At 45.5% G+C, this 12,196-nt stretch overlaps 1 protein-coding gene across 1 annotated transcript in view; it reads left to right on the forward strand.

The window, feature by feature from the left end:
• Unc13b (unc-13 homolog B) overlaps window positions 1–12,196 on the forward strand; it is a 209,200-nt gene that overhangs the window by 171,185 nt on the left and 25,819 nt on the right. Inside the window, 6 exon segments of the mRNA XM_037202547.1 lie at window positions 3,376–3,422; window positions 6,621–6,699; window positions 8,669–8,743; window positions 9,194–9,413; window positions 10,855–11,082; window positions 11,664–11,805. Of these exon segments, the coding sequence (XP_037058442.1) occupies window positions 3,376–3,422; window positions 6,621–6,699; window positions 8,669–8,743; window positions 9,194–9,413; window positions 10,855–11,082; window positions 11,664–11,805 (791 nt within the window).

The raw sequence follows: 12,196 nt of genomic DNA on the forward strand, positions 1-12,196 counted from the left end.
GACCACCACGGAGACTGAATCCCACATGTAAGAGCAAAGAGCCTTTATTACCTTCAAGCTCCCGGGCTTAGTCTTTCTGTTTGTCTGACACAGCGTGAGAGCAGAGAGCCCTGAGCCGAAGCAGGGTAAGGTTTTTATCATAACAGAAGTTGGGGTGAGGGGATTTCCAGGGTTCAGGACCCTGCTTGGCTGACATTGTCTAGGGGTATCTGTAAAATAGGTGTGTGCTATATTCCAGGACATCTGGTTGGAAAGTTTGGGATGTTAGGTACTTCCTCACACCTGGGTGGATCCCTGGGTGGTGTCAGCTTATGGCTTTTCCTGGATCTGGGTGTTGCCTGCCAGTAAGCCTGCCACAGAAGCTGTGCCTGGGCCTCTAGGCCTGTCAGGGCAGCTGTATGGTCAAGCTGTTTTGGGGACCCCTCTATATTGACTGGCCACATGTGGTCCTGTAAAGTTGTATAGTCTCTGGTGAATAGAAAAGGAGACTTTGTCTCTTGCTGTGGCTTGCTTGACTAGTCTGAACGTGCCCACTTCCCTTGGAATATTGCTCTGAGATTAATATGTAATAATCAAACCTGAGATTGAATTCATGGTTTTAGTATCCAGATCACTGTGATTTCTGTTATAGCAGTTGACACTCCAAGGTCTTTACATGTTCAACATCTTGATCCTGGCTGTAACTCTAGGTCTTACTTTAGCCCAGCTTAATTTAGTCTGGAGAAACAGGCCTTACTTACTGAGCAAGTGCATGGCCAAGTCTGCACTGTGAAATGGAAAGGGCTCAGCCATCAAGCTTAGGGTTTGAGGACTTTTATGCAGATGAGTTTAGCTCGATGGCTTTTGAAGAAAGAAGGTACTGTGTTGCCTGCCTGCAGGAGGAGTCTGATTCTGTGGCCTTGGCAGCCCTGACTCTGAACACAGACTACTTTGGAAAGAGGAAAAGGAGAAGTGGAATCCCCAGGCAGATCTTGTCCTTTGCATTAAATATCCCCTGGATATTCAGACAAAACACCAGACCAGCCAACACAGGAAGTAAGGATTCTGGGGACCTGTCGGAGTCCCTTACTTAGGTCTCCTCCTGTGTTCAGTCCCTCTCCTCCATGTCCCTTAGGATTAGCTGCCATTCTTTTGGGTTCCTGCGATAGAACTGAATCTACTAACCTTTCTGCCCTTTTTGTTTTTTCCTGCTCTTTCTCTCCTACAGAAGGAAAGCAAGAAGCTCTTCAGGTTGTGCCTCTGGTCATTTGGGCCTATTTTGTTGTTTATTTTCTACTGCTCTCTGAGTACTGTGTGTATGTATATGTGTGCATGATCTGTGCCTCTGAGCTATGGTTCACCTTAGACAGTCTGTTTTTCCAGAAAGAAGTTTGTATGCATGCTTATGCTGTGTGTGCTCATGCCACCTTCCCTGGAACATAGTGAGAGAATGTGTGTGTGCCGGCATGGATGCACATTCAATATAGCATGTGTGTGCTTCCACTTGTACTCAGTCTGACACTGCAACACACTGGATTGCCCTCCTCTTCTCCCAGTTTGCACAGTGTGTGTCCATTTCCTACTTGTTGTTGCCAACTCTGGCATATGTTGTAACCAACCCCTGGCTGAGCCCAGCATGTTCACATACTTGAATTGAGATTGGGAGCTACCCCAGATATATTTTAGGGTCTGGGACCCTAAGTACGAAAGTGCATTCATGATTTTGAGCTGGCTCTCTGACCTCTCTCTGGGCATAAGCCTCTGTACACCTGTTGTGTGGCCATCTCAAGCCTTGTGAAGCACTAATGCTCTGTGCCTGTTAGTTATGGCTTTTGAATTTAGTGAGGATTTATGTTGCTTGTGACTTGGGCCCTAGCAAACACTGAATCCTGTTCAGATGAGTTGGTACATAGGTTCTGAACCTATAAGCACAGGATTCATGTTCACCTTGTCTTTTCTTTAGGTACATCTCTGTCTATGAGCATACCTTCTATAAGTATTTGGCTAGACTTCTTCCTGCTCTGCCCTCCTTCAGTGTGCTGTGTATGCATGCTCTGTGCTTTTGCAAACTGTTGCCCTCTCTGAACACAGGAAGTGTTCATGATCTGGGCCTAGCTCCCAAAGACTTTTTTAAAATCTGTTTTCTGAAGCCAAGTAGTTTCTGGCAAATGTTAATTCCAAGAATTAAAATAAGAGGTAAGAATCCACTCAGTACAGTAGCTGCTTCCAGAGGGAAGATACATCCTGGTTGGAAGGGTCTAGAAATGCACAGATCCTAGCCTTTGCCTCTGCCCCCAGCATCCTTGGGAGACTTGTTTCCCACTGTCCTCACCCTCCCTTGTTTCTTCTGTTGGCACATTCCTAGCCCTCCCCTTACCACTGTCCTCCACTCCAGGACTAGGGCAGGAGGCCGATGAGGTGGAACAGGGAAGGAGTAGACAGATGGGTTAAAGCTCAGACAACCTGACAGGTGTTTACTGCGAAGGACCTTCAACCCAAAGTGCGCCTGAGCTGTTGCCTTTCTTCCCATCACCTGATAGCCCTGTCTTAGCTCCCCATACTCTTCTGTCTGCCTCCTTCTGTCCATCACCCCGTCCAGAGCCAACCACCTTATTTTTGTCCCCCTTCTGGAGCTCATTTGTACCAGGAGAGTTAAGGAGCAAGGTAGTTGGGGTGGAAGGAACAAAGCAAGCCAGGAGGCCCCAGATGTGCTGATACTGATTTCTTGTTCCTCAAAAGCCTGCACGATGGCTTTCCTGGAGACCCTTGTTAACTTGAGGACTCTCTCTTCTGTGCACTGCTCAAAAAACTTCCTTGTTGTTTGTTTGGTTTTGTGCTCTTGTTTTATGTAGAACCCTTTAAAAAGCGAGTTTTGTTTTATTTTGTTTGTAACTGTTCTTTCCTTGATTGTTTGGTGCCTCAGTTTTTTACTTTCTCATCCTAAGTTTTACTTACTGTAAAGTTCACTGGAATCGTAACCCAAGTATTTACTCTGCCCTCTGACCTCTTATTAGATAGTTTGTAAAATGCAGGGACTAGACTCATTCTTATATTTACATACTTAGTGAGCTTGAGGTTGGAGGACCCCAAGCTACACCAAGTTGTCCAGTAAGGTCTGGGATCCCAATCGCTTATATAGAGAAGGTAGAGTTCCGGCAGCTAGCTGTTCCCAGTGGATCTTAGCCAGGAGACTTTCCTGTTTACTGTGGAGAAGGAAGTCAGGTACCTGCTCACTACAGCAGTCTATTTGCTGCCCAAGGTAATAAGGTATTGGCTTAGACTTCCGACTGGCTCTGTCACAAAGTGGTTCGTGTGACCTACTTTGCTCACTGCCCAACCTATGGGCACTCTCTCATTTTCCACCATGAGCTAACTTTTTTCTTTCTCTTTTTAAAGATTTCAGATGATGGTGACTCCTCTTTGCCTCAGTGGCTCCCAGAAGGGTAAGTGGTTCTCTGCAAGCTTCCTGTGGATTCCATCTTTGTCTACTTTTAGCTTTTCTCTGGGGATATGTGAGACAGCTCCATATGCTGGATTGTGGTAAAGGAAGAGGTCTCACCATGGGTTGGCTGGCTCTCTGGGGTAGAGGAGAGAGCTGCTGCTGACTCCTTAAAGGCTGAAGCAGGAGCTTTGTGTAGCAGTCCCTGGGCCAGGAGAGGTCACTTTAGCGTTCACATCCTTGCCTATCTAATTTATTCTCTCTCTCTCTCTCTCTCTCTCTCTCTCTCTCTCTCTCTCTCTCTTATTCATTCATTCATTTATTATGTGCATTGATTTTCTGCCTGCATGTGTGAGGGTATAGGGTCCCCCAGAACTGGATTTACAGACGTGAGCTACTATGTGGGTGCTAGGAATTGAACCCCAGTCCTCTGGAAGAGCAGCCAGTGTGTAACAGTGTGTAATTTATTTCTTTCTGTTTTTTTTTTTTTTTTTTTCTTTTTTTTGGTTTTTTGAAACAGGTTTCTCTGTGAAATAGCCCTGGCTGTTCTGGAACTTACTCTGTAGACCAAGCTGGCCTCAAACTCACAGAGATCCACCTGCCTCTGCCTCCCAAGTGCTGGATTAAAGGCGTGCGCCATCACCGCCAAGCTATAATTACTTATCTATCGTATTATAGTGTGGATGTGCTTTTTATATAAAAAATAAAAGCATTAGAGTAAATATATTCATCTGAAAATTTTTGCTATTTCATTATTGGTGTAGCTGATTGGATTACTCCCTGGGCTCAGTCCTGCTTTAGCTGTTTTGAGACACTTATTACACCCCACTGCAGTCAAGACACAAGTGGCACCCCTGCTGAGCTCTGTCTTCTGTCTGTGCTTTATTTCTGACCCGTGTGATTGCACAAGAGTCATTTTAAAGCTCAGCTGCTGCCCAGAGCCAGCTGACTGTTCTCAAGAGAGGAACTCAAGTGTCTCCCGGGGCCTCTCCCTCCAGCAGCCCATTTAGTTCTCCTACCTTCCCTTTCCTGTTGCCCCACACAGACTTCTGACTTCTCAGCTGCCTCCTCCCACTCTTAGCCAGGGAAGAAGGTTAGATCACAGCCTTAGCTACTACACTTTCTCTCTCTCTCTCTCTCTCTCTCTCTCTCTCTCTCTCTCTCTCTCTCTCTCTCTCTCTCTCTCACACACACACACACACACACACACACACACACACACACACACACACACACACACACACAGTTTGTCTTCTTTGATCAAGGCAAGTTGTTTGAAAGAGCCAGTCCTTTCCATCTCTTTCAAAAGTTAATTTGTAGCCGGGCAGTGGTGGCGCAGGCCTTTAATCCCAGCACTCGAGAAGCAGAGCCAGGCGGATCTCCGTGAGTTCAAGGGGGAAAAAAAGTTAATTTGTTGCAAAAACCTCTTGACTTAACCAAAGCATGTTATGGTTGCTAGAATTCACTGTGAATTCCTGTCACTGGTTGCTTCTTCAGTGAACTTTAGGCTCTTTCTTCTAATAATTATGAAGTGTATACATGCCAATAGCGCATATCCAAATTGGTTTTAAAATGGAATGCAAGGGTTTTCAAAATACTTTCCTCTTTTCTTTCTTTCTGTGCTTCTTAGGCCTGGTAATCTCACTAAAACAAAGTCCACCACCTGTGCTGAGGGAGCTCGTTCACTAGACATCTGTATGTTGAGTTGGCTATTCCAACTCCTGGTCTTAACTCAATTTGTGGCTTCCTTCTTTGCCTATATCATGGGCACATCTACTTATTTTTCTGGAACTTCTATCTTTAGACCAATTATGGTGTACAACCCAGCTACCCAGTGTCTCTAGCTCATTGTTACTAGAAGCAAATGCGAAATTAATTGAGTATGTTTGTATGCATCTGTAAGCTGAAGGCTGAGGCAGGAGGCCTGTGAGTTTATGGCCACCCTTAGCGATAGCGAATGCAAGGCCAGCCAAGACAGCAGTGAGACTCTGTCTCAAAACAAAGCCAAGTACATAAGGTTTGTTTTTGGAGACAGTTTGTTTTCATTATAGTTCATAATTTCAGCATTGAAAGAGCCAGAGCTGTTTGTTTGGTTTTTCGAGACAGGGTTTCTCTGTGTAGCTTTGGAGCCTGTCCTGGATCTCGCTCTGTAGACCAGGCTGGCCTTGAACTCACAGAGATCCGCCTGGCTCTGCCTCCTCAGTGCTGGGATTAAAGGTGTGCACCACCGCTGCCGCCCAGCTTTTTTTTTTTTTTCCCCCTTTTTAATTAAACTGTATTTTATGGAAGTGACACTAAGACTCAAAGAGGAGGAGGAATATTGGCAGAGGACATAGGGAATTGGCCAAACTGCAGCCAGAGTCCAGGTTATAGTGAGAGGAGACTGGTACTCTTTTGGAGGCATGCACTGTTTTTGTTTGTTTGTTCTTTTTAAAACTGTGTGTTAATAGAATTAGGCAATGATTAAAAAATAAGTATAGCAAAAGTGTAAATGCTTTACTGGTCTTTTACTGTAACTTTTGCTTTTTCAATTCTCCTCTGGTCTCTGTTGATGGCATTTAGGTCGGTACTTAGGACTGTTTCCCTCCCACCTCCATCCCTCTGGCTTTGTAAGCACTCCTGTCTCACTGCTTCAGCCTCTCCTGAGTTACAGGGGTATCTCTCCACGGAGACCCTCTGTGTCAGGAGCCTGGCGTAGACAGAACAGACGAGTTTCTTCCTGGTAGATGGAAGTCCCTTTAGCATGTCATTGTTCAATAGTCTTGCTTCCCTAGGCAGCAGGCTTTTCTGGCAGAGCCGCCTGGTGGGCTCTACTGTAGCCTGGGCTGCACAAGGCCTCTCTTGGGGGAGTTCTCTGGTCTGTGCGGAGCAGAAGCTCTCTTGGTCACCAGTTCCCAACTTGCCTTTTGAAGTACAAGCATCTTCAAGTAAACAAAAGTGCCTTGAACTGTCCCAGTGAGGTCAAAGGGCTCTCAGACCTTGGCTGAAATGGCAGGAAGCACTGAGAAACTAAAAGAAGATTCCATTGCTGATCTCTTGGATTTCCTTCCTCACTTACTGTCTTCTTTAACCATCTCAAAGGTACATGGAGGCTTGTTCATCATCCTCCCTTGCAGAGGGGAGAGCAAGGATAATAGAACACAGGACCTGACAGTAACTCAAGGCTAGGACTAAAGATTCTTATGTTTCCTTCTCTCCATAGGCCAGCTGGAGGGCTCTATGGCATTGACAGCATGCCAGATCTACGACGAAAGAAGCCACTGCCCCTTGTCAGTGATCTGGTGAGTGAAGACCCTGGCATTAGCTCAGGTGGTAGTCTTTGGGTTTATACCCCACTAGGACTTGGCAAGCTGTAAGGGTTAGAATCAGTCATTTCAGACTTACTGATACTTAATGATGGTTTCAGTGGGACCTAGTTCTAAACTACTCTAAGTCAGGACCGTGGGTTCTTCAATGGGCCAAGTTCCTACCTGGAACATTTGTAGCTTATGCCTTAAAAACTGAATTCAGAAATCTTACACCAGGCATCTTAATTCCTCCAGGTAGCTTTGCAAACTTCTTTGATAAGCTGAAATGGAAACTGACCTAATTCCCAGCCCTTAATTTATAGTACTGACCTTATATGATAGGAATAACTGGAGCTTGATCCTTCCTAGAGGTTAAATGAAAGCCTTCTAAAACATAACTTCTATAGACTGTATCTTACTTAACCTAAGACACTGAGAAGAAATGATAAAACATTGGTGGGACTGAATTGCATTAGGCTTAGGAGTTAAAGGTGCTCTTGGAATCTCCAGGATGACCAAAGTCTGCTGTTCTAGGCTGTACTTTCTAAAGCAGGGTCAATGTGAGGAATTTTCTTTAGCCCTTGAGTGGTAGCAATAGAGTGGGACCCAAGCTTTCCCAGAGACTCTGTGCTCTAAGGCCAGATATAAGATGTGAGGGTTCAGTAAGCTTGAACCTCTTCTTTTTCCTATTTTCTGCTCTTGTTATTCTTATTTCCCCCTGTTCTGTCCCTTCTAGTTTTCCTATCCATTCCTTTTCTCCTTCTCCTATTCTCTGTTCTCTTTTCCTCCTACCCATTTCTCTTTCCTTCCCTGGGTAAATGGAAATGTCATTTACCTTATAACAGTTTCCTTTATTATTCCCTAACTTCTTTCTTCTCTTCTTATTCTTTTATCACCACCACCACCACCACCACCACCACCAGCACCACACACACACACACACACACACACAAGCAGGACTGGATCATGGCTTGTTTTCCATCCTCTGTCTTTTAGCTTTGTCTGTTTTTCCCTTTGAGACACAATTGCCCTTAGAGTGGGCACTCTCAGCCTGGGCCCTGGGCAGCTCTCTAGGTCAGGGACAGTTTTTAGTAGATAGAGTGGTTAGAGCATGTCCCTGTGGGAAACTGGAGGAAAGAACCTCTTAGATGCCTCTGAAAGTTTTGATGCCCTCGAGGGACTTTAACACCATGTTGTTCCTTTCTTTGCTTTCCTCTACACAGGCTATGGTGAGTGCGTCCAGAGCCCTTCCCCATCCTCTTTAGTGTCCCATTCCCAAATTATTTGGGCCCCTCTCAGCTGATGTTTTTGCTGAGGCTCATGAGTTCTGCCTGCTCAGTGTCCACTGCCTTAATGAAGTCATGTGTCTTCCAGGGGCTGCCTTTAAGACTTGGGCTAGGCAGAAACATGGAGTTCCTCTACTTAAGAACCTGGCTAGCAGGACAGCCCCAGTTCTTAAACTTGACTCTCTGTCCCATTTGGCCTCCACTGCCCCCTTTTACTTGTCAAATATCCTGTTTATTTGGGTGTGGGGAGGTACCTGGGCATAGGAGTCAGCATGGATGGTTCTTATGTGTGACTCTGACAGTTTGTGTGTGTGTCTCATTTTTATGACCTGTTTCTTAACTATGATTCTAAGCTTTTCATTTTTCCTTTGCCTTCTCATAGACAAGGAGGTTCTGTGGGATAAGACACTCTAGGAATAGTGGAAGAGGAAAGCCCTCTGGATGGTGGATATCCTGAAAGAAGGACTGTTCTAACGTTGCTAGAACCGTCCTTGAGGGCCTGGGGTTTTGCATATTAACCCGGGACTCTATTACCTACCACCCAGGGATAGTTCTGAGTGACAGAAAATAGAATGGTACCTGTTAGATCAGGTGGCTTTAGAAACTGAAGCTGCCTCTCCAGGACTCTGCCAGTCTTTGGTGGCAGCCAGGGTTGACAGGCAGCTCTTCTCTCGCAGTCACTGGTTCAGTCACGGAAAGCGGGGATTACTTCTGCAATGGCTACACGGACCTCTCTCAAGGATGAAGAATTGGTAAGTGACTCATGGACTTTTGTGAGCCTACTGGCCTCAGGATTGATCACTTTTGTAGCCATACTAACTATGAATTTTAAAATTCTGGGTATATATGGTTTCCAAGATAGTATTTGGTCTTAATTTTCTACACTGGGAGAAACAGGAGTCCAGATTGGTGTATTAAAGCATGTGACCCTCGAGCTTGGGGTTTTATGATGAGCCTTTCACCCCCTGTTCCCCTAGAGTGAGTGAATGTTCAGATTCAACAATGGGTCCACATTAGATGACCAGAAGTGCATTTAGTGAGGCCTTCTCTGTGCTAGGCTGGGCTCTGGGCTGGTGGGCTAGGGTGTGTTATCCACTGCCAGAGAAGAAGTCAGGGACCTGACTGTCCATATGGTCTCGGCCCTGGCACTTTCCAGTATGGTCATCCAGTTGTTGGTGTGTGATGGGGTATGTGTCTTTCAGAAATCGCATGTGTACAAGAAAGCTCTGCAGGCCTTAATCTACCCCATCTCGTGTACCACACCCCACAACTTTGAGGTCTGGTCGGCCACCACTCCTACCTACTGCTATGAGTGTGAAGGTATGCTCTGGGGCCTTGCCCGGCAAGGCATGCGCTGCAGTGAGTGTGGAGTCAAGTGCCATGAGAAGTGCCAGGATCTGCTCAATGCCGATTGCCTACAACGTGAGTGGTCCCGTGGGGTGAGGATTGGGGGACAGGGGCAACAGGGCCTTTCTCAAACAGTCTGCAGCAAAGAGCAGTGGTGTCTGATTTATTATTTCTCTGCTCTGCTTTATTCTGAGGGCCTCTACTTTTCAGAAAAGTAAAGCGCTGAATCAAGAGATACTGCCTTTCCAAACAATGGGCCTTACAGTTCCCCCTAACTTCCTTTAGGGAAAATCCTTTGAGCTTTCTATAGCCTTCTGATGGAGCTCGAATCTCTTGCAGGATTCATTTGGTTCCAGCAGCTCAGCTTGAATAGTATACACCATTGCTCATGTAACTAGAGCATGCTTAATAAAGGACTGAGAGTACAAGAAAAGAGAGTTCTATGAATTTCCAGGCCTCCCAGAGAAGCCTCCTGCAGGTCTATCTAGATCGTAGGAGACAGAATTTACTCCTTGTAGATCTTCTAGACAATAAAAGTTTCAGATAGATGGAGCAACAGTCTAGAAGGAAAGTGTGCCAGCCTCCAGGAAGAATGGCCGTAAAGGAGTGTAAGGTAGTGTTCTCTTAGCCCTGTTTGTCTCCCAGCTGTTACTCAGAGACTACTCATAAAAATGCTTTAAAGACCGTAGTAGAAGCAAATAATAACTGTGACCATTTCTTGAGCAGTTGCTAAGTGCCAGGTCCCTGGCTGCATGCCGGGAAAGAATGTGTATTACAATACACCTGTAGAAAGAATGTGTATTATAATCCTGTGCCAGGCATGGTGGCGCATGCCTTTAATCCTAGCACTTGGGAGGCAGAGGCAGGCAGATCTCTGTGAGTTCAAGGCCAGCCTAGTCTACAGAGTGAGTTCCAGGATAATTAAGGCTACATAGTGACATAGTTGAGACCCTGTCTCAATAAAAGAAAAAAAAAGTGAAAGAAAAAAATCCCAAGAGATGAACACCACTGTTTCCTCACAGAGGAAAAAGTGGTTCACAAAGCTAGAGCTAAGATTTAAACCCAGGTCTGACAACAAAGATCCTATCTTCTTATCATACTACACTATTTGCTGAGATTAAGAGCACTATAACCATAGAGCACAGCCCAATTGGCAGGTAAGATTGGCGGTATTGTCATGGCCACCTACTGTAGCTCCATGACATCTGAGACACCCTTTGGATATATTTTGACCTTGGAGTTAGAGACATGATGGAGATTCTTCCAACATTCATCTAAACAGAATAGTATACTGAACTTCCATCATCGTTGTCAAGATTTTGCTACCTATCAAATTGCATTTTAAACTCCTCTGTCCAGGCAGGAGACAGCATAGAGATTGCCTCTTTGAAGGGAGTTCACAGTATCCTTGAGCTTCTCCCATTGTCTCATGCCTCTTCCCGACACGTCTTCCTGGCTTGACCTTGGTCTGGGAGGTGGTCTCTTACTTAGCTCTGCTTTCTGGGCCATCCTTCAGGGGCTGCTGAAAAGAGCTCTAAACATGGGGCCGAGGACAGGACGCAGAACATTATCATGGCCATGAAGGACCGGATGAAGATCCGAGAACGGAATAAACCAGAGATCTTTGAGGTTATCCGAGATGTCTTCACAGTGAGCAAAGTTGCCCACGTACAGCAGATGAAAACAGTAAAGCAGAGCGTCCTGGACGGCACCTCCAAATGGTCAGCCAAAATTACCATCACTGGTAAGCAAGCTAAAGTTTGAGGGCTTAGGGAGACTATGGGGAAAGTGTGAGGAAGAGGAAGGGGTTGAGGAGAAGCAGCTATAACTGAGAGAAAGAAAATCGTATCATCCATCACTCCTCCCCCATTTAGACCTTGGTGCTCGAAGAGGCAAGTACTCACAAGCAATAGGAATCGTAATACAATGATGTCCTAACACTCTGACATTGTACACTCGGGTAACAGTTGAATTCTATGAAAACTGGGGGTGGGAGGAGACCAGAGAATAGTTCACCCGTGGTTTGCTAGTAAGGTGGGTGGAGCTGGAATATGTGTACATTATCGAAGGAAGGACCAGTGAGGTGGCCGTTGGTCAGGAAGCGCTCAGGGAGGAGATAGATGAGATTCTTGGACTAAACTTTGAGGGGGAGGCTGGTAGCCCATGGCTAAGGATAGATAGGGAGAAGTAAAGTTAGGCTTGCTATGCACATATTGGAGGGGGAGGGGCTTCTCTAAGTTGGAGAGAATGTGAGTAGTGTTAGGGGAGCTTGTGACTTAACTCTGAAATGTACTTGGGACCTTCTGATTTGTGCTTGGGTTGCAGTGGTTTGTGCCCAGGGCCTACAAGCCAAAGATAAGACAGGATCCAGTGACCCTTATGTGACTGTGCAAGTTGGGAAAACCAAGAAGCGCACCAAAACCATTTTTGGAAATTTGAATCCTGTTTGGGAGGAGAAGTTCCATTTGTAAGTCACAGAGGGGTGGGCACCCATGACTGTTTACCTGGAAATCTGTATATTTTAGACGCAGTATTATAACCCACTTTTCTGGCTTGAGCTCTAAGACTGGACAAAGATTGTAGAGATTCTCACATGTTTCACTGGGCAGCAGCCATACTTTGGGGTTTCTCTTACAGTCTTTGGTAGTTTACCCAAATCCTGTGTTAACTAGGTCAGTTTATGTGTACAGGTACTTTTTCTAGCATTAGAAAAATTTTCCTTCTACCCTGTGACTACTTCCTTGCCCTGCCTAGAAAGTGTTAAGTTTTTCTTAGGATTGAGGAAAGAATGTCTTGGCCTATAACTGCATAATTATGCTTGACGATGGCAATCTTGGGTCTGGAAGCATTTCCCTCTT

Source organism: Peromyscus leucopus, chromosome 2 (genome assembly GCF_004664715.2).
Source record: "Peromyscus leucopus breed LL Stock chromosome 2, UCI_PerLeu_2.1, whole genome shotgun sequence".
NCBI classification, from domain to species: Eukaryota; Metazoa; Chordata; class Mammalia; order Rodentia; family Cricetidae; genus Peromyscus; species Peromyscus leucopus.